The 22,874-nt window shown below is 33.3% G+C and overlaps 1 protein-coding gene across 2 annotated transcripts in view; it reads right to left on the minus strand.

Moving 5' to 3' along the window:
• Positions 1–680: 680 nt before the first annotated feature.
• SPOCK3 (SPARC (osteonectin), cwcv and kazal like domains proteoglycan 3) overlaps positions 681–22,874 on the minus strand; it is a 517,993-nt gene continuing 495,799 nt past the window's right edge. For both annotated transcript variants that reach the window (XM_045985859.1, XM_045985852.1), the window contains 4 exons: positions 12,724–12,945; positions 7,777–7,839; positions 5,209–5,346; positions 681–2,379 (listed from right to left, as the gene is read on the minus strand). In XM_045985859.1, the coding sequence (XP_045841815.1) occupies positions 2,207–2,379; positions 5,209–5,346; positions 7,777–7,839; positions 12,724–12,945 (596 nt within the window). In that variant the 3' untranslated portion in view covers positions 681–2,206. The remainder of the gene's footprint in view (positions 2,380–5,208; positions 5,347–7,776; positions 7,840–12,723; positions 12,946–22,874) is intronic.

A 22,874-nucleotide genomic window follows, 5' to 3' on the forward strand; every position in this document is an offset into this window, starting at 1 on the left:
AATATACAACACAAATAGAATTTTATACACATACATACAAATATATATTGTACACAAACATGTACTTTATAAAAAGTTTAATATTGTAAATATTTTCAATTTTATATTTATTGTTGAATTGGTTGCTTCTCTGGGAGCCTTAAAGATAATTTTGCTTTAAAGACTAGTTTAATTAAAAAAAAAAAAAGCTTAATTTCAAGGCCACTATATTTGTTTCTTTAAATCCATTTACTAAACTTTTATTTAGAATTTGTAAGATTTTTTGTCCTCTTCCAACCATCCACAAGTTTCATCGTATAATTCTTATACATTTGTTAAGTAGGTAAGGTTATTCTAGCCCTCTTCAAAAATTCTGCTACTATAGAAGTCTAGCCCAATATTTTAAATATGATATCACAAAAATGGGCTTAAAAATAATACCCTCAACAACAAAAAAATTATCTACTTTGCAATTCTATGACAAATGAAAAAATTAAATGAACATACAAAAATCGTTTTTAACATATACAGGAAAACAATATCCAAGATGCCAAGAACTCTGATTTTGAAATTCAAAAATTCAAAAAGTTTTCCTAGCTAGTTTGTGATATATTCATTTAAAAAAATCAAAGAAAATATTTAAAACTTTTCATGTTTCTATCTATAACTCAGAAAATCATTAAGAAACAATTTAATTTGGTTACAAGATTCTTTATTTTGTAAACTATACATAACCGGTAAAAAAGAAAATGCATTGTACTTTAAATATTACATAAAGTCAACATTAAAGTTTATTTTTTAGTGTGTATAAATCAAATGGAAATAATTCACCAATTTTACTTTCAATGAATTGTATATTGGGAGAAAAGTTGACCCCCTGTTTAAAATATGATACCGATGTGTAATATTCAATAGGGTTTTCTATTTGTATTATGGGCACAAAACCATAGGTCTGATGTACTTAAAAGTGATGGTTTGTCAAAATGTCTACACAATTAATTAACATGCTAACTTAAATACAGCAATTAAAGTAATTTTTGTTACAGTTAAATCTTAAATGCTGCTCTACACAATAATCATAAACAAGTCCACATGGCAATTATGTAACAATAGAAAAAAAGAAACATATTCCATTTTCTTCATTCCAGCAGCAGTACCTTTACTGGTATTACTTTGTTGATTAGGTGTGCTTATATATATTGCCTAATATCCTATATTTGTATGCATGCTAAAACCTTTCTATTTCTATTTTGCAAGGCACCATACAATACGGTCTCTAAGTTGCGACACTAGTAATAAAAATGGCATAATTCTAGGATTAAATGCAAATTTTTATCTAAAATAAGAAATAAAATAAGAATTGAGATTTTTAAATTTGACACCGAGGCAAATGACAAACCTTTAGTGAAAATGTGATTCAAATGAATCTTTCCTTTTGTCTTCCTACTTTAAATTCTGCACCCTAAATTGCTGGTCAGAAAGATAAAGAAATCTAGAAAGGTAAAGAAACTATGCTGTTTAAGAGTATAAAAAAAAAATCTACATGAGAATGCTATCCAAATTAAAATAAAAATTAGAAAGGATAACTAAGGTTTTAACTTTCAGAATCCATGGTTTTCTGTACTTGCCATTTTGTAAAATATCGTAGTATTTCCAGAATAGTGTCGTAATTGAAAGCATCACTATTAATGTAAACACGATGGAGGACTCTACACTTGTCACTGTTTTTCTTACCCTGTGGTATCCCCTCACTCACTGTAGATTTGGGAAGATGCTACTTTGGAATAGCAATTAAGGTCATGCTTATTTTTATAAAATCCTTGGGGCCTAGGCCACAAATAAGTTCCTGTAACTTCAACTTACAATCTCTCTCAGAAAAATAATGTATACAACCTCAAGCACTGGTTGTTGTTTTATTTGTGGGAGATGTATATAGTTTGTTTTTATGAAAACTTCTTGTTTATATCAGTAGATCTTCCTCACTTTCTTTTGCCTGGCTAGACTTGATATATGTTTTCTTTTTCTCTAAGGCATATAAAAACTCAAAGTAAATGATTTTTATTTAAACATGAAGTTCTATGACATTAGCTCCAATATTTGAAATAATTATACAAAATATATGTGAGTTTTAGAATCATTTTGTTTTGGGGCAAGAAGGTCATTCTCAATAGGTTATCACTTTGTAAATAACAGAAATGTAGATTTTATTGATCTCAGCTCTCATCAATCAGATGTATCCATCGTGATCATCACCATCATCATCATCATCATCCCCTTCATCCTCATCATCATCTTCAATTTCATCTTCATCATTCATAATATCGTCTTCATCATCTTCATCATCAGTCCATTCATGGAAATCTCCACTTGCAAAATCTCCAGAGATCTCAAAATCAATAGCTTTGGAAAAAAGGTAAGCATTCATGTTATTAATGTTATTTGAGTAGTGGGCTACTTTGTGGGGGATATAAAATTGTGATGAAAATTAAGCAAATTAGGGATGCCTGGTTGGCTGAGTCTGTGAAGCATCTTCCTTTGGCTCAGGTCATGATCCCAGAATTCTGGGATCATGTCCTGCATTGGGTTCCTTGCTCAGTGGAGAGCCTGCTTTTCCCTCTGTTTACCGCTCCCCCTGCTTATGCTTGCCCTCTTTCCCTTCTCTCTTTGACAAATACATAAATAAAATCTTAAAAAAAGGAAAATTAAGCAAATTAATAAAATTTTACTTTGCTTTTTAGTTTATTTAGCAAAGATAAGGAAAAATCCATTCTCTATCATTTGTTGAAATTTGTGTGCTAAAAAGCAGAATAATGGTATCTGATACGAAACACCTCCAGTTCAGTAATATTGATCTCAACCCAGTTTTTCTAGAGGTCCATGTGAAACACTGAAATTTACAAAAAAAAAAAAATTTCAATTTCTTCTACTAGTGTAGTAAGCAAAATAATTGTTCCCTAAAGATCATCACTTCCTAATTGCTGAAACTGTGAATGTGACCTTAAATGGTGTAAAGGGCTTTGTAGATGTGATTAAATTAAGGACCTTGAGATGAGGAGATTATCCTGGGTTATTCAGTGGGCTCAGGTGATCAAGTGCATCCTTAAAATCAAAGAACCTTTCTCAGACAGAGTCAGAGAGATGCAACATTGCTAATTTTGAAGTTGGAGGAAAGGGTCCAATGAGCCAAATCTGAGCTGCCTACAGAAGGTGGAAAAGGCAAGGAAACAGATTCTCCTCTAGAGCCTCTACAAAGTATGGAGATGATGTTTAGTTCAAGAAGACCCATGTTGGACTTCTGACATACAAAACTGTAAGGTAATACATCTGTGTGTTTTAAGTCAATAAATGTATGGAAATTTATTACAATAGCAATAGAAAACTAACATAGCTAAGTCAGTACTTTAAAAATATTTAGAACAAATCCTATTAATGTAATCCAATGTTTATAAATTGATATCACAATACAACACTTTAAAATCCGTATCTTATGTGAGGACAATGTTATTCTTATCCTCCTACCTCATGCTTCTTCTTAATAATTTCAACATGCTAAGAAAACTCAGAAGTTATGTTCTCAAAACAATTTCCCTGCTCACTCATTGAATTCATCTCCAATATAACTTCTATTACATCATAAAAAAAGTTAAAATTCTTTATCCATCACGGGCATCAGTGATAATTGTTGTAATTAATAATGCAACCATTTTTTTTTAAGATTTTATTTACTTATTTGACAGACAGAGATCACAAGTAGGCAGAAAAGCAGGCAGAGAGAGAGGAAGAAGCAGGCTCCCTGCTAAGCAGAGAGCCCGATGCGGGGCTGGATCCCAGGACCCTGAGATCATGACCTGAGCCGAAGGCATAGGCTTTAACCCACTGAGCCACCTAGGCGCCCCAATAATGCAACCATCTTAAACTACATATTACAAAAATACGTTCTTTATGTGTAAAGTTACATTAGGTGTTTACTAAATACTCCTCCTCCCACTTAAATCTAATAACAGGAGCTAGAAAACCAAAACAAATCTATTAAAAATATTATGAAATAAATAAAGGCAGAACAGGCATTTAAGCACTAGATGAGATTCCTTTATATAGTTTACCATTTATATTTTTTAAACAATCACAGTCTGTCAGTTTAAAAATTGCATAAAAGAGCGGCACCTGGGTGGCTCAGTCAGTTAAGTGTCTGCCTCTGGCTTAGGTCCTGATCCCAGGGTCCTTGGATCAAACCTGGCCTTGGGCTCCTTGCTCAGCAGGGCGTCTGCTTCTCCCACTCCCTCCACTCTTCCCCACCCTCCTTCTACTCTCTCTCTCATAAATAAAATATATTTTTTTAATTGCATAAAGGAGACAACTAAGTATTATCTAACTAAAATACAAGACTGACCAAGTACTTTATTTTCATTTTTGGTCATGTATATTAATTGAGACACAATCCATTAATTCCTCGTACATACTTTTGTGCACGAGCATGTGAGTGTGCATGTTGTGTTTTGTTTATATACAACTAAATGACTTTTTAATGAAAACCACCATTGTACAAACAAAAATACTCATTTGAAATTTGCATTCTGAAAAAATATTTTGTGAAGCAAAAAAGATACCACATTTAAGACTCTAAAATACATGTATGGGATGCTCAATTTAACTGTAATATTATTTTTAGGTCTATATATAATATCATGTTCATAAAAGGAATTAGAATATTAATTATAATTACCCTTCAAACATTTAAACTATATTTTTTCCACCCAAATATAAGGAAATATGTTCAGATAGCTTCAACTGATGGTCGTTTACTCTTAAAATGTTAGCTTTTCTTTTGTTTGCCTGCATACTCTCTAAGTCAATTTCTTCAAAGGTACACAGACAGAAGGGTGTCATATGAGGACAAGGCACGTATTAAGGTTAGCTGACCTGGAATAGAGTGGATGACAAGAGTCTGCCTTATTTGAGAGGAAAACAGGAGATATTTAATATCCTTTCTGTGTTTAAAGTAATGAAAAGAACCTACCTTAAAATATCTGAGTTGTGCCACTCCATTTATTATTTATTATTTATGCAAGTTTTTCCTATGCTAGAAGTGACTCTTTCTGTCATGCCTCCCCCCATATATTTACTATTCTTTGCATAGAGTATGCCCTCATTAAGTGCTTGAACAAATGAACGAGATTCTTAAGAACTTATCCAGTGCTTGAGAAAGTACTAAATAACCCTTCTTCTTACCACAATCGGCAACACCATTTGTTCTGGATCCCATTACTTCATTTCCATATCTGTCAACACACCAGCACTGTCCGACACTGCCATGGCATTGTGTTGGCTTGTAGTAACCATCTTCATCACATAGGGGGATGTACTGTCCTGTGAAGCACACGCACACACACACACACACAGATTATAAATAAATTGTGTTCCTTTTTTGATGGTCACCAATTATGCATTAATTCACTCAAGACATACACACACATGGAGTTTGCACTCCAGGTTGTGAACTAATGATTCATGTTGAACAAAATAGGTAAGGTCACTGCTATCATGGAGCAGGCCATTGTTTCTTTTGTTAAGCACATTTACTATTCTCAGACGCATAATACAGAATTAGAACCTAGTTAACACCATGTGTATTACATCATCCAGTCCCCTCAGCATGGCATATCAGACCCTTTACCATCATCGCTGCCAAGTTTTTACTTTCATTTCCCCAAATTTTTGTTCATATATTCCAAGCTCTTTCCATCCACATCAGGCTGTTTTCCCCAAATTCAATATTGCTTTGACCTTTGCATTTATCTTTTCTCATCTGGAATCCATCTACCCTCCCTCCCCCTTACATTTTAAGATTTGACTTAAATACGACCGGTAATATGAAGACTTCTCTTAAGCTAGAGGATTTTTGATATACTTCAACTGTGTGTGAGTGTCTGTGTGTGTACTTTATCATCGCTTGCTCCCAGCGCTATACTGTGATATCCTCTATATTGGGAATTTTAGGTTCTCTTGGTTTTGATTGTCATATTAACAACTCTAAAAGTCAATCTAGTGGGAAAGACAGACATTTATTTTCACATCTACAATACTTAATATAGTATCTGGCACATTGCTAATGATAAACGTTTAACTGATAATTTAGAAGTGAATTCACTTTCTTCAATGTTTACATCAATACAACAATGTAAGATTTAGGAGAGAAGAAAATTTTCTTGTCTTTCTTGACTTTTTTTTTTTTTCTCAGTGACAAGACACACTACAGTAATCTAGTGAAAGAAAAAAAGTGCAGAATAAGTTGATAAAACATGAAATTCTTTCAAATTTCATTTAGTCTCATAACCACATGGGATCATAATTTTATCTCTTTAAAAAATGCCAAAATTCTCATATATAAATAATTTAATTTTAAAATTGTAAATCTTTTGAAAGATTTGGTCTTTCAATGAAGTAGACATTAATGAGCACTAAATATGTTTTTATTTATTTGGTAACTTCAAATAATTAAATCCCGAATTTTAATCCTTGATCAAATCTAAAATATTTTTTAACTGAATTTCAATGTCTTTTTCTATTGTAAGTGGATAAACTCTGCTTTGTGGAAACAAAGAAAGCTATGCATGAATGTATTATTTCACTTTTGGAATTGGTATGATATGAATTTTGTAACATAGCTAAAAGAAACATGACACACTGTAATTTTATCACTGGTATTCCTCACATCTAAAAATGCTTTATAACAAAAATAATTGGCCTTTTCATTTTAAACTATAGATTTTCAAGTAATATTAAAAAAAACTCATCTAAACACACAATATTGTAATTACAAAGATAGCATGTCATAATATTCAAACTCAAAAACATTATAAAATTATGTGCCATTAAATACTTAAGGGCATTAACATATATGGGAAAAAAAACCCATAAGAAAACACTGCATCTGTGGTATTCTGCATTGGATCCTAAAATAGAAAAAGGACATCAGTGGGAAGACTGGTGAAATCCAAATAAAGTGTAAGTCTTAATAAATGGAATTATAGCAATGTTTATTTCTTAGACTTAACAAATAGACAATGGCTGCTTGATACAGTAAGATGGTAACTTTTGGGGAGACTGAGTAAAGGATATATGCAAACTATGCAGGCAAACTAACCTTTGTAAAATTTCTTTAAAATTGCCTAAAAAAAGAGTTTATTTAAAAATTGTATGTCTAAAAGAATAAACAAAATAATCATAAATAATAGTTTAATAATCTTGACTGTTCTAACATTTTAAGGCTCTGGGTGAAATTTGTTATCGATCAACTATCTAGTACATATATATTTATTTGCTAAAAGTAAGTTAGTAAAAAGTCCTGAGGAAAAACAGAAAGTCTTTTGAATTTCCCTGAGGTACTCAGGGGATGCTTTTATCCATCTTTCACCCATTTCTCTCTCTCTGTCTCTGTCTCTCTCTCTCTCTCTCTCCCACTCTCTATATATATGCATGCCATTATTCTTGAATTGTTAACAATAGAATTAGGATTAAAGTTTCTGCTGATGCTTTAACTTTGGCATTGTTTAAATCTCTTTTTCACTTAATAACTTTCAAAATGAACATTATATTAGGGTAATAAAACAGAAATAATATCTTTCAATAGGTAAGATAATAAAAGTAAGTTTAATGGCTTTCAAAAACTTCATAAATTTTGTTACTGAAATTTAGTGTAGTCTATCTTTGTTGGATTAATATTGATTTTATGTTGCTGTTTCCCTGGGGTTATTTATGTAAGCAATAAAGGCTTCAGAAGAATGATCTATTACTCACCTAGGAGCTTCTTTACCCCTTGCCGCTTCTGAATATTGCTGAGCTCCGTCTGGCAAGGTGGGTCTGCAGTGACATTAAAAATGTTACTTCAAGGATTATATTTAAACAAAGAAGTATAATTTTTATGTTATCAGACTTATGTTGGTCTTTATATGGCTTAAAAAGAAACATATTATACGTCAATTTCTTTTACAGATTACATATATATAGATACACAGATATGTATCTATCTATATACACCTGAGAAAGAAAGAGTCAGAGACAGAGGGACAGAGAAGGAGAGAGAGAGAGAGAGAATGGCTTTCCTAATTACTGATACTAGAATACCTTGATTTTCTGCAGAGAGACCAAATTGGATGGAAAAAAAAAAAGGATGATATGAAATACTCATATGATGGAAAATGGTTCTTATCATTTACTTTTAAAGGGTCAATCAACTCAGCAATGTAAATCCAACTGATGGACTAGTGCCCAAATGATTAACTGATTATGTTTTTCCCACATTTAAAACAGTCTTTATGATACAGAGAAATAGATTTATATTAAAAAAGTAATCTAAAAAAAGTCAATGTTCTTTCTAGTTATATCAGACATACTATTATAAATTTTGATCCTGAATAATCCTGACAGGCTTTAGTCTTTTTAGTTTCATCTAGATACTTCAAGTATGCATGTAATGTGGAAATAAAACATAATATACCATAATTTCTGATATGCCATCTTTTAAAAAAACCTAAATTTAAAATTAAGCATGTCTTTTTTTCAAACTCAACCACTTAAAGGAGAATATTTTCAGAGAAATACAAAATTCTAAATAGAAACACTATAGCCTGGTATAAATATACAAATATAAATATAAATATATATAAAATTATATATATTCCTATATAATAAATATATTTTCTAATTTATAATATTCAAGCAGGTCAATGTATTTTAGGTCATTTTCTAAAACTTGTATGACAATGCATCATAAATTATTGAAAGAGCAAGCCAACAAACTAGTTCCTATTTTCCCATACTAAAACTTTTTAGGAAAAAGTCAACGTATAGCTAACTGAAATAATTTAAAAAGTATTACACTAATTTTATAATATCCAGTTATTAAATTTGCATGTAACAGCGTAATGAGGAAATGAGACAAAGTGCTTAATATATATTTTATAATTAAAATTTATAAGACCAACAAGTCTTTTTCCTTGGGAAATCTAAAATGTGAAGAAAAAGTAGTTTTTTTGAGAGAGAGACAAACTAAGAAACAGATTTTAACTACAGAGAACAAACTGAGCATTACCAGAGGGAGGTGGGTGGAAGGATGGGGAAAATAGGGGGTGGGAATTAAAGAGTACACTTGTCGTAATGAGCCCTGAGTAATGTCTAGAATTGATGACTCAGTATATTGTACACCTAAAACGAATATAATACTGTATGTTAACTATACTGGAATTAAAGTAGAAAAACTTAATTCAAAAAATGGGGACACCTGGGTGGCTCAGTTCGTTTAGCAGCTGCCTTCGGCTCAGGTGATGATCCCAGCGTCCTGGGATCGAGTCCCACAATGGGCTCCTTGCTGGGCAGGGAGCATGCTTCTCCCTCTGCCTCTGCCTGCCACTCTGTCTGCCTGTGCTCCTCTCTCTCTCTCTCTGACAAATAAATAAAATCTTTAAAAAAAATGTAGTGATATTTAGGGAGAGAAAAGCAAGTTGCAAAATGGTACAAACAGTATGACATTCTATGCATATTTTATAATAAACACAATAGTGTGAATTCTTCATCAAAACATATGTGTTCATATAAATGTACAAATAGTGGATTGGAAACTAGATTTGATGGTCTACCAGAGCGGAGTGAGAGGAGATTGGCTTGGGATGGAATGCAAAAGAGATCTCAACTTTATAATGCTTTTAAAATTTAATTAAAAAAAATCTTGATGTTAATATGATAAAATATTGATAATTTTTATTTCTGGGTGGGTACATGGATATTTGTTAAATTGTTCTTGTGGTATTTTGGATTTTCTTAATTTCTAGAAATTAAAAAGGATCTAATCTTTCAAAAGAAATAAAAATTATTTTTGAAAAGTTGAAATAGTTAATTGTTCTACTTCATTTTGATCTAATTCATCTCTTTGTTTTCCTAATAATAATATGGATGTCTTATACTAGATATTAAAATAATAGGAATCAAGTTACATAGTATGAGCTTCTAGACTAGACATTTAAAAATTTACTGCCCTCCACCTGGGTGGCTCACTGGGTTAAGCCACTGCCTTAAGCTCAGGTCATGATCTCAGGGTCCTGGGATTGAGTCCCGCACCGGGCTCTCTGCTCAGCAGGGAGCCTGCTTCTCTCTCTCTCTCTCTTTACCTGCCTCTCTGCCTACTTGTGATTTCTCTATGTCAAATAAATAAATTAAATCTAAAAATTTACTGCCCTCAAAATATAATATTTAGAACCCAGAGAAAAAATTTGAGCTGAAGTTTCAATATTATATTGAAAGCATTTTTTTCTAATTGCTATGGGTTAATTATTGCAAAGTAAAATATTACCTCTATATATTTTCTATGATATTGCCTGAATTCTCTCCCTCCCCCCTCTGTCTGTCCCTTCCTGTGCCACTCATCATGCTCATGCTTTTTCTCTCTTTCAAAAAAAAAAAAAAAGATTTCAAGAAAAATCATGACACATGACAGATTCAGCTATTCATCTACACATAATATTTGATTTTGAAATATTTCTCCTATTATTTATGACAGTTCTGTCTGGCCTTTAACTTAGGTACACTTGGAATGCTTAATTAAGATTTCAACTATCATTTAAAATAACTTGCAAAGATATTTGTGCATATATAATTATTACTTATATATTATATATTTATATATTATATATATTTAACATATAGTCAAATATATTATATATAACTCTAATTACAGCAAAGGAATTTGTTTTATTGAATAAATAATGAGGAAAAACACATTCTAAGGTGAAACATTTGAAAAAATGTTTTTAAATAAATGGTTATTTTTCATGAAATTAATTAATGAGCTAACTGTTACTGTTATTCTTTTTTTTTTAAATATTTTATTTATTTGACAGAGAAATCACAACTAGGCAGAGAAGCAGGCAGAGAGAGAGGAGGAAGCAGGCTCCCTGCGGAGCAGAAAGCCCGATGTGGGGCTCGATCCCAAGACCCTGAGATCATGACCTGAGCCGAAGGCAGAGGCTTTAACCCACTGAGCCACCCAGGCGCCCCTGTTACTGTTATTCTTATTGATAAGAGCTTTTGTAACATTTTCTAGTGTATTAAAGTAGTAAGCATAATTAGCCAAATTCTCCAAACTTTGGGGAAGATGTATACATCCTTTCACTTGCTCAGGTACCATTTATTAAATTATTTCTGCCATGTATTAAATGATTTCAGAGAATATTTTCATGTGACTATAAAGTTTTTAGCCCTTTGGGTGAATACTGCTTAATAAATGTGAAGTATATAAAGCAAAATTTTTCTTTGAGGACCTTTAATCAGTTCTACAAATACAGCTGCAAAACCAGAAATGTTTCAAAATGAAAGTATTCATTTCTGTGGAAGAAACTTCCAGAATTTTTCATAATATTTTTAAATGTTCATGGATAAACACTAAACATGGACATCACAATACTAAAAAAATTGACTGAAATAACATAAAAAGACCACATATATTTTATAGTCTTTTACCAGGATTTGCTTTTCTATTCTTTAGATGATTTAAATGCACACTGGTTGTTAAAACTATCATGTAGGTTTTTTGAAGTGGCAATTGCCTAGTAAGCAAATATGCAATAATAAAATCAACAGTGTGTGTATGTGTGTGTGTGATTTAAAGTATTTTAATAAGGAAAATCTAGTTTTAAACCTTAAAGTTATTTATAAGTAGTTAAACTACTCTACAGATCCTGCTGTTGATTCACTGCTAATTAACTTATGGATAATCATCTCATCCCTAGTTACTAAACTATTACTAATATGTGGATAAGTAATTAAGATAGTAAAAGTCCCTACATAAGGTATTAGTTTTTCATATGAAAAGCTGAGAATAACTAAAACAGTTTTAAGTAACGTGTACATTCTCATAGCCATCAAGAATTTTAAAATGAGGTGACAATATCAGGTGTATCACATTAGACTAACTCCCAGTTTTTTTTTTAAGTTAGCATCAAAATTACATGTACTATTTTTCCATAGTTTCTGCAAATTTTATCATAATGTGCGTTTTTTGGATCTTCTTCTCAACATAATTCTAAGCACCCTTAGATTGCTTGTGTAAGCATGGTTTCAATGTTACATTGCATTTCCCAGTAAAGAAGGATGCCTAAAGAACTAGCATTACCCCAACTCCTCCAGTTACCTTGCCTCTTCCAGAGAATCAAGGTACTTTCCTTGCTAGTGAATTTTTATAAAGCCAGGTTATTTTTAAAAGTTTGAAAGGCCAAGTCATTTTAAAATCAAATGAGTAAAAATAGCTTTATGGTGAATGCAGTGGTTCATTCAGCTCATTTAATAAGATCACAAAATAGAACATTAAAACTCCACAGTATAGTGATAAAAAAACCATTTATTTTACACCATGGGCAAAGCAGATAGAAAATTAATTTTAATGATTACTTTTAATATCTATGTTCTCATATCTCTATGTGCTTCTTGGTGGTTCATAATGGAAACTATAATGAAGTGCATTAATATGAAATATTAATTACTATTTTTCATCTTGTTTAGCATGTTTTGTATCCCTAGCAGAGTTATTTTGTTTAGCATGCTGCTTATTTGCTCCTTTATTAAATACTCTAATGAGAAAAATATCTACTAAAATGAATGGGGTAAAATATATATATTTTTTTTAAATCATGAAGAAATAGATAAAATGTGACATGCAGGTCAACTATCTGCATCAGTACGTGTCTCATCTTTTACCTTGCTGTCTCTGGAAGCAGTAGCACCATTCATTGTTAGATATCAAACTGTCCTTGTATGTGTCACAAGAGTTGAAGAATGCCTTGGTACACTGTTCATTCTTATCAAGGTAAATGCTTCCGAGCTCTGACTGGTCCAGTAGCAGGTCATAGTTTGTATCAAGTCTATTAAACATCCAGCCAAGTGAATCCTTGCAAATTGGCAAAATACTGGTATCAAATCCTAAAGGCAAAGATAGAAAATAATTAGCTAAATCCAGAAGTCACAATCAGCAGCAAGCAATATAAGGGAACATAACAGTTGGTTTCTGTCAGAGCACCTACTTAACAGTCAGAAATAAGGCTTTTAACTCATCGTGGGTAATTCATTTCAAAGTAAAGTGGGGATGGTAATACCTACCTTTCAAGATAGTTACGAAGATTAATTAACCAGAATATAAAGTAGCTAGTACTAATTAGTCATTCACTCAATGGCACTTATTACTGTAATTTTATTAGATATATTTCCATTCTTTTGAGTGTTCAAACTTTTTCTTAATAGATTGTCATGATGAATGCATTTTTAGATGTATATAGGTATTACTGAATAATAATGTCCTATTAATAAAGAAATACAATTCATCTTCATCCCAAGGAATTTTATGAAAAGTAAAATTTTAAGGAAAGTAAAGTGAACACATACTAAATAATAACATCAAATGTTCTATATCTATGTGGAACCATGGTGATTGTGGTATTTCACAAGTAATACATATCCTGACAAAGAATAACCATCATGTAATTTACACAGGTACTCTGTCTTCGGTTTCACTCAAGGCAATTTTTACAATTACAAATATGCTATAATGGGAGACAGTAGAGAGCACTGGATAAGCACAGATATAGAGGGATGACAGACTGGGTTGGCACCTAAGGTGCAAACTACAGAAGTGTGGGTTTCTCTGGATAAGCCATAGGCCCCACTAAAGCTCCATGTCTTAAATAGCATTACAAGCAATGTCAATGTTTCGAAGCATAATTTTAAAATTTACTTTCAACTAGTCTTTGTCAGGTTTAAATCAGCTTTAACAGGTATTTTGGTAGACCACTTGCTGTTTTATTTGCTACTTTCCCTTCTTTACAAGTGAAAGTTAAATAACTCTAACTTGTGTGAAAAAGGGGATGTTCTTGGAATTGTAGAGACTTTTTGAAAACTGAATATTCAAAGAATTTAATCTTCAACAGCAGGGGTTGAAGAGTAGTTTAACCATTTATGAATGAAATTCTCACATGCAGTTAATTTTATATTCTAGTGTAACCTAGTTTGATAAATACTTTTTATACTCCAAGATGTATAAATAATTGAAACATGCACATAGGTTTAATAAATTTTAAACACAATAGAACTAAGAGTTTACCTTTCAAAAAGAAATGAAATTCTTGCAGAGTGCATGTCTGGTGAGTGATAAATTTGTTGAAGTGTAATAATGTTTTAGATCCAGAACATTGAGGTATCTGATTTACATTCAGGTCACTGGCCCAGGTCCTGGCACTACCTTGCTTGGTTAAGTTATTATATCTAGACTTTAATGTTCATATATAGATAATATGAGGATTTTTCAAACACGATCTCTATGTTACTTTGAAGATCAAAATACAGTGAGTTTATGGTATTTGAATAATATGTTTAGACACAAAACTGTGTTACAAGAGTCATCAGAATCACAAGTAACAGAAAAGGAATAGACAAAATTATTTTAATATTTTAAATTATATACTTTCAATATGATTTAATTTAGTTGATGCTACAAGTATAAAATGAAATTAATTTGGAAAAGTTGTTTCCTATTTTATCTTGAACTTTTAGAGCAGTACATACTAATTGATGAGTTTGAGAATTCTTAGATAACACTATCATAGTCACTATATATATATATACACACACACATAGTCACTATATATATATAACAAAAATAATGTATGTATGCATAATTATTTATTGTATTTATTATGTATATATATAATATTCTTGACTTTTGCAGCAAGATCAATGTAACACACACACAAAAAATTCTAGATCTTGGGGCACCTGGGTGGCTCAGTGGATTAAGCCGCTGCCTTCGGCTCAGGTCATGATCTCAGGGTCCTGGGATCGAGCCCCACATCGGGCTCTCTGCTCCGCAGGGAGCCTGCTTCCTCCTCTCCCTCTGCCTGCCTCTCTACCTACTTGTGATCTCTGTCTGTCAAATAAATAAATAAAATCTTTAAAAAAAACAAAAAATTCTAGATCTAGGTAGAGAGCTCACTTCTGTCACCACAATAAAAACTTAAAGGTTTCACCCAGTTTCTGAAGCCTATTTTGTCTTACATAAATACAGTTATTCTGAATTATTTATAACTAGAATTCCTATTATTATACTTTCAAATAATTTGTATTTTTTTATACTAAGAGTTTCTTTTTATAAATATTTATTTATTTATTTTAGAGAAAGAGAAAGCACAAGTGGGGAAGGCAAAGGGAGAAGGAGAGAGAATCTCAAGAAGACTCCATGCTTACATTGGAGCCCCATGGAAAGCTCAGTCTCAGGACCCTGAGATTAGGACGTGAGCTGAAACCAGTAGTTTGACACTCAACTGTCTTTACCACCCAGGAACCCCTATATTAAGAGTTTATTAGAAAGAGTACAGCATCGAGTACTGCATTTTTTCCAAGTCTGAAAATCTCTGCCTTTTGATTAAAGTGTTCAGACTATAGGCATTAATATTATATCAATATGGTTGTGTTTAAAACTTGATGTTGGTATTGGGGGGACTGGATGGCTCGCTCCATTAAGCAACCCACTCTTGGTTTCAGCTCTTATCTCAGGGTCTCGTGATTGAGCTCTGAGTCAGGCTCTGCACTCATCAGGGAGTCTGTGGAGTCTCTCTCTGCCTCCTCCCCAACTTGTGCATGCTCTCTCTCTTTCTCTCTCTCTAAAATGAATAAACTAATAAATCTTTTTTTTAAGTTTTTTAAAAAGATTTTATTTGAGAGAGAGAGCGAATAAGAGAGAGCAGGAGAGGGTAGAAGGTCAGAGGGAGAAGCAAACTCCCTGCAGAGCTGGAAGCCCGATGTGGGACTTGATCCCAGGAGTCCGGTATCATGACCTGAGCTGAAAGTAGTCGCTTAAACAACTGAGCCACCCAGGTGCCCTAAATAAATAAATCTTAAAACAAAACAAAACAAAACAAAAAACCCTTCATATTGATGTTATTTTATTTGTCCTCTTTTATTTGTCCTCTTATTATTTGTTCTTATTATTTCTCCTGTCCTGTTCTTTTTTGGATTAAATGTATTGCTGGGGCGCCTGGGTGGCTCAGTGGGTTAAAGCCTCTGCCTTCAGCTCAGGTCATGATCCCAGGGTCTTGGGATCGAGCCCCGCATTGGGCTCTCCGCTCTGCGGGGAGCCTGCTTTCTCCTCTGTCTCTGCCTGCCTCTCTGCCTCCTTGTCTGTCAAATAAGTAAATAAAATCTTAAAAAAAAAAAAAAAAACTGTAAATGTATTGCTTTTGTATTTTTATTATTCCCACTTAATTTCCACTATTAGTTTATGTGGTAGGCAAAATAATAGCCCCTCAAAGATGTCCACATTCTAATCCCTGGATCTTTGTGATATTACATCACTAAAGGGACTTAAATTTGCAGATGGAATTAAGTGTATTAATCAGTTGATTTGGGAGATTATTGTGGATTATCTGGATAAACCCAATTTAATTAAATAAAACCTTAAGGATGAGAAAGTTCTCCCAGCTAATAGGCAGAAATGAAACAAAGAGAAACTTCTCCCAGATAATAGGAAGAAATGAGATAGAAAAACAAAACAAAACAAAATCTGTCTTGGGTGCAAAACTGGCCTTGCAGCAGATCCCACAACCCTGAGATCATGACCTGTGCTGAAATCAAGATTCAGATGCTTAACTGGATTAGGCACCCAGGAGTCATAAGGAATTGAATTTTGACAACAACTCAGCTGTTTATAGAACTGGATCCTCTTGGGGCACTTGGGTGGCTCAGTTGGTTAAGACTCTGCCTTCACTCAGAGTGGTCATGATCCCAGGGTCCTGGGATTGAGTTCCATATCAGGCCCCTTGCTCAGTAGAGTCTGTTTCTCCCTATATTCTTCCCCCTGCTCATGCTGTCTCTCTGTCTCTCTCTCCCTCTCTGTCTCTCAAAAATAAATAAAATCTTAAAAAAAAAGAAAAGAAAAAAAAAAGGATTCTCTCCTAGAGTTTCCAGCAAGGCATGTTGCCTCCCTCAAACACCCTGATTTTAGTGTGGGGAGACCTGTGTTGGACTTCTGACCTACAGAACTATGAAATAATAAATTTCTGTTGCCTAAGCTACTAAATTTTGTGGTAATCTGTTACATTCATAAGAGAAAACTAATGTAGTTTATGAACTATATTTTGTTTTTTGCTGGTTGCCCATGGATTACAGCATGCATCATTAACTTACCACAATCTACCTTTAAATAATATTGTACGACTTCATTTATGTGATAAGAAATTTGTCAGAGTACACTTAACTTCTTTACTTTTTCACATTCTCAATGTGAAAACCACATCCAAGTGGGCATTTCCCACTAACCCAGTATATCCACCTTCCTCCCACGTTCTTAATGATAAAGATCCATGAGAACTGCAATCAAGAATCAATCCAAGATTTTGTAGAAAATCATGCAAAATTAGTATATTTATGAATTATTATAAATGATCCCATTTTATTTGTGCTCACATAAAACATATAGGTGAATATTTACAGCAATTTTACTTATAATTACAAAACTGGTGACAACCCAAATGTCTTTCAGCTGGTGAATGGATAAACAAAGGATTGTATATCTATGTGGAGAATAGTATAAACATAGGTGTTGGGGCTAAATTAATTCCAGATTAAAGGTCTGTTCTGCACTTGCCATACAAAGCTTAAAAGCTATCCTTCAAAGACTCAAGTTGATACCAAGTTATTTAATTTCATGCCAGAACAAAACAGAACACTGTAGAGAAATATCACAAAATCCAGCAACCAGTAATTTAAAATTCACAATGTTCAGATCCAATTAAAATTGACCAAGCATGCCAGGAAGTATAAAAATATGACCCATAATTTGGAGAAATTATAATCTTGAAAATACTCAGAAATTGCAATGATGATGAGATTAGTATACATGGATTGTAAAAATAACTATATTTTTTTCTTCACTATTCTGAATGTGTCTGTATTGTTGTGTCTGAAGTATAATGTGACCCCCTAAGTATGGCAAATAGGACTGTGTGTGTGTGTGTGTGTGTGTGTGTGTGTAGAGGATCTATATATGGAATGCTCTCTGACAGTCATCACATATGATCAAATCTGCTAGTTTATCTGTACAAGATGAGAGAGAAAAAAATAACTAAGGGACAATCTAAACTTACGAATTGGAATAAGATATTAGGAATTTGATACAACAGGATAGTCAAAAACAACCTTGAGAGTCTGAATATTGCTTAAAATTGCCTTATTACAAATTTGGAAATAATACACAGTTGTGTAAAAATTAAGAGTAGATGTAGATTGTTGGTTATGATTTTACATGTGTTGAACTTAAGGACTTTGACATTCCTTGACTTTATTAAAGTTTATGCTTAGATCGTTGTTTTTAAAAAGTTCTCCTCTCTTGAATATTACTCTTTTCACAAAATGTTATGATAATTTTCTAAGTAGAGGTAACCCAGAGCTCAATCTATAATTAATGTAATGTTTGGGATATACATATCTTCAGTGACGTTAAAAATAATAAATACGCGGGGCACCTAGGTGGCTTAGTCTGTTAAGTGTCTGCCTTCCTCTCAGGTCCGTCATGATCTCAGGGCCCTGGGATCAAGCCCACATCAAGTTCCCTGCTTGATGAGGAGTCTGCTTTTCCCTCTGACCCTCCTCATGCCCATGCTTTCTTTCTCTGTCAAACAAATAAATAAAATCTCAAAATAAATAGATAATAGATAGATAAATGACAGATAATATATGGATTAAATCAATGTAGAAAAAATATTATATGCATAAGTCAAGTTAAAAAGCATAAAATCACCATGTTTGTACATTGACAAGGATGGGACCTACATTTACAGTGACTGAGGTTGACTCATTTACTTTCTCTCCCTCCCCAATTTTATTGAGATACATATAATTGATGTAGAACATTGTATCAGTCCAAGGTATACAACATAGTGATTTGATATATGCATATATTGCAAAATGATTATCACAATAAGTTTAGTTAACCCATCACCTCACATACAAATTTTTTATCTCATGATGAGAACTTTTAAGATCTACTTTCTAGCTACTTACAAATATATCATACAGTATTGTTAACCAGAGTAATGCTATACATTACATCCTAAGATTTCGTTTATCTTATAACTGAAAGTTTTTACCTTTTGACCAGTTTTACTCATTTTCACATGCTCCACTCCCTGCTAATTTCTCACCTCTGGGAACCACCAATCTGTTCTCTGTAGCTATGAGGTTTTTGTTTGTTTGTTTGTTGTTGTTGTTGCTATTGTCTTTTTCTCCCCCTTAGGTTCCATATATAAATGAGACCATAAGACATTTGTCTTCCTCTATTTTACTTATATTTGGGATATGTAAAGTAAAGTAAAGGCTTTGTAATTTATGTTAATATTATAAATTTGACATTATCTTAAAATACTTGCAAAATTTAAACTAAGCTTTATCATATTTTAAGACTATCAAAGATTACCTTAAGAAGTAATATTTTGTTTCACAGTGTTATTCAATTAATCATGTTTTTATAACTTAGATTTTTTTCATCAATCAGTAATAGGATTCTAGGATTTAAAACTACTTTGCATTGTGTTGAAAATAATCACAGTTGACCTTGTAGAAGATAATGCTTAACTCTTAAGACATTTGACCACATTCTCTCCTATTTATTCATTCAATTTTTTTCAGTCTTCTACATTTGTTATCCTTTTAACTATCCCTTAAATATTGGTCTTGCTAACATTCATTTTCCAGCTGATATATTTTTAATTTAGTCCACACTAGTCATATTGGGGTGCTTATTCACTTATATTTAACCAACATGAGTCATAACTCATGATCTATATGACCGGTCCATGTACCTTTTTGAGCATAATACAACATAAGTATAAGCACAGGTACACATACATTGTATTTTTTTAAATTTTTTTAAAGATTTTTATTTATTTATTTATTTATTTATTTGACAGAGGGATCACAAGTAAGCAGAGAGGCAGGCAGAGAAAGAGGTGGAAGCAGGCTCCCTGCTGAGCAGAGAGCATGATGTGGAGCTCAATCCCAGGACCCTGAGATCATGACCTGAGCCAAAGGCAGAGGCTTAATCCACTGAGCCACCCAGGCACCCCACACATACATTGCATTTTAACTAAAATATTTATTGCAGAATGCACAAATTAGTTGGACAAGTTAATGCTTATAGGATATGATCTGAATCTACTTTTGTTTTGTTTTGTTTTCTCCCTGATGCATATTTGCTCATTGGTAGATTTTCTCTGAAGAACTCCTCTGGAAAACTTAATTTCTTCATCTCAGCTTCAGTTAACAAAAACTTGCATTGTCCCTTTAAGGTTACTATTTAATACCTACTATACTATTAACAGACTGCAATAAATAAAGGTTAATTGGCATTTCAAAATTTCAAAATGTCTAATCTCATGTAATGGTCACAACTCCAAAATGATTCTTCCTAGCTGGGGATTTTTTTTTTTTTAAGATGTTATTTATTTATTGGACATAGAGAGAGATCACAATAGGCAGAGGTAGGCAGAGAGAGAGGGGGAAGCAGGCGTCCCACTGAGCAGAGAGCCTGATTCCGGGCCCTTGAGATCATGACCTGAGATGAAGGCAGAAGCTTAACCCACTGAGCCACCCAGGTGCCCCCCTAGCTGGGGATTTTGCAGATGCAAAGTTAGGCAAGAATATGACGTTTCCTTAATCTTCCATTTTTCTTCTAACTCCCCTTTCCCACCTTCTTTATGATGACCTCCAGTTTTGGAGTGAATGAAGGTTACATAAGTGTGGGCAGAGAGGTTCTTACCAAATCAATGACTTAAAATTAGGAAGATATTATGCTGTATTGTCCAATTAGGTTTTGAAATCTATTTTTCTTCCAGATCCTTTTATTTGGGGGGGGGGGTTTCAGGTCCAATTGTATTTCAAGTAATATATGAGATTTTTCCTTTGGTTGGCCCCCACCTCTTAGTCCCTAGAAATTTGGGGATCCATTTTTCTGTCAGGGTTTACTCTATATTCAAACAACTCTGATGGGAAGAATTTACATTGTTTCTCACTCATATGACTCAACTATTGCCCACAATAAATATCTTTGCACTTCCTGTCCAGAAATAAAATTCCAAAGCAACAGCAACTTTCCTTTGCTTTGACACCAAAAAAGTAAGCAGTTTATGGCTATCTGACTTGTAGACTTTCCTGGTGAAATTCAGGCCATTACCCACTTGTCTGGAAACACATATAGAACAGTAACTCTGTTAAAATCTGTCTCTCAATTTGAAATAAAAAGAAGCACCCTCATCTTCTTAGAGAAGCAGTGAAATCATAGTATGGCTCTTTCCAATAAAACACTTTCATAAATGCTATTGCCATCTTTTTGATTTATTCTTTTAGATCCTCATTTGGATCCATATTTTAGGGGCAACTGGCTTACATCTGCACAATGTAGATTAGTGTTTGTTTGAATAATAGGGAGGTGGATCTTAAAAGTGTTATCTTTAGAATTCTTCCTAGCACACTTTTTAACAGCAATATCAAGAAGTGTAGGTATGAGTAATCTGGGATGTGGGGGTGAAAGACGTTCTAGGTAGAAAAAATAGCAAGCAAAAAGGATCTAAGATCAGGCCATGCTTGATGCCACTGTACAAGAGAAAGAAGCAACATGACTGGAATTGGAATTGGATGAATGAGGAAAAAGTTGTAAGAAATGAGGTTAGAGAATTAATGGTCTACTCACTCACACAGGTCACAATAAAGATGTAGGCTTTTACGGGGAGATCTTCCCATCTGTCTCCAATTTTTTTTTTTTTTCTCAAGGATGGCTCTCAGGTGATTGGCTTGAGCTACTGAAATAATGAACTTAACATTTACTGATTGGAGGAAGACACAAAAACAGATTTATATGGGGGAACATCTAAATTGGACTTTGGCTAGCTTAAGTGATGACTTATTAAAATTTCAGAGGAGAATTTAATGGGAAGTTTGAATATAGGATTCTGAATATTGGGGCTAGAAATATAATTTGGGTATCATCTGTGTGTATCTTATTTTTAAATAGGTTACTGAACAAAATCATAAAATTAATTATCACATCTAGGAGAAAAATATTGCCTTAGGAACTACTAATATTATTTATCAAATAGATGATAAATAATGAGAAAAAGAGATTCAGGAGTGGTTCATGAAGTAAGTGGGATCTTTTTATTCACTGATATATCCTAAATGCCTGAGACAATGTTTGGCAAAAGATATGCATTCAAAAGTATTTCATATATGCCACATCTTCTTTATCCATTCATCTGTTGATGGACATCTAGGTTCTTTCCATAGTCTGGCTATTGTAGACATTGCTGCTATAAGGATAAAGAAGATGTGGTATATATACACAATGGAATACTATGCAGCCATCAAAAGAAATGAAATCATGCCATTTGCGACGACGTGGATGGAACTAGAGCGTATCATGCTTAGTGAAATAAGTCAATCGGAGAAAGACAACTATCATATGATCTCCCTGATATAAGGACATGGAGAAGCAACATGGGGGGGGTAGGGGGATAGGAGAAGAGTAAATGAAACAAGATGGGATTGGGAGGGAGACAAACCATAAATGACTCTTAATCTCACAAAACAAACTGGGGGTTGCTGGGGGGAGGTGAGATTGGGAGAGGGGGAGCGGGCTATGGACATTGGGGAGGGGAGGCGAACCATAAGAGACTATGGACTCTGAAAAACAACCTGAGGGTTTTGAAGGGTCAGGGGTGGGAGGTTGGGGCAACCTGAGGGTTTTGAAGGGTCAGGGGTGGGAGGTTGGGGGAACAGGTGGTGGGTAATGGGGAGGGCACGTTTTGCATGGA

The sequence above is a fragment of the Meles meles genome, chromosome 2 (assembly GCF_922984935.1).
Source record: "Meles meles chromosome 2, mMelMel3.1 paternal haplotype, whole genome shotgun sequence".
NCBI classification, from domain to species: domain Eukaryota; kingdom Metazoa; phylum Chordata; class Mammalia; order Carnivora; family Mustelidae; genus Meles; species Meles meles.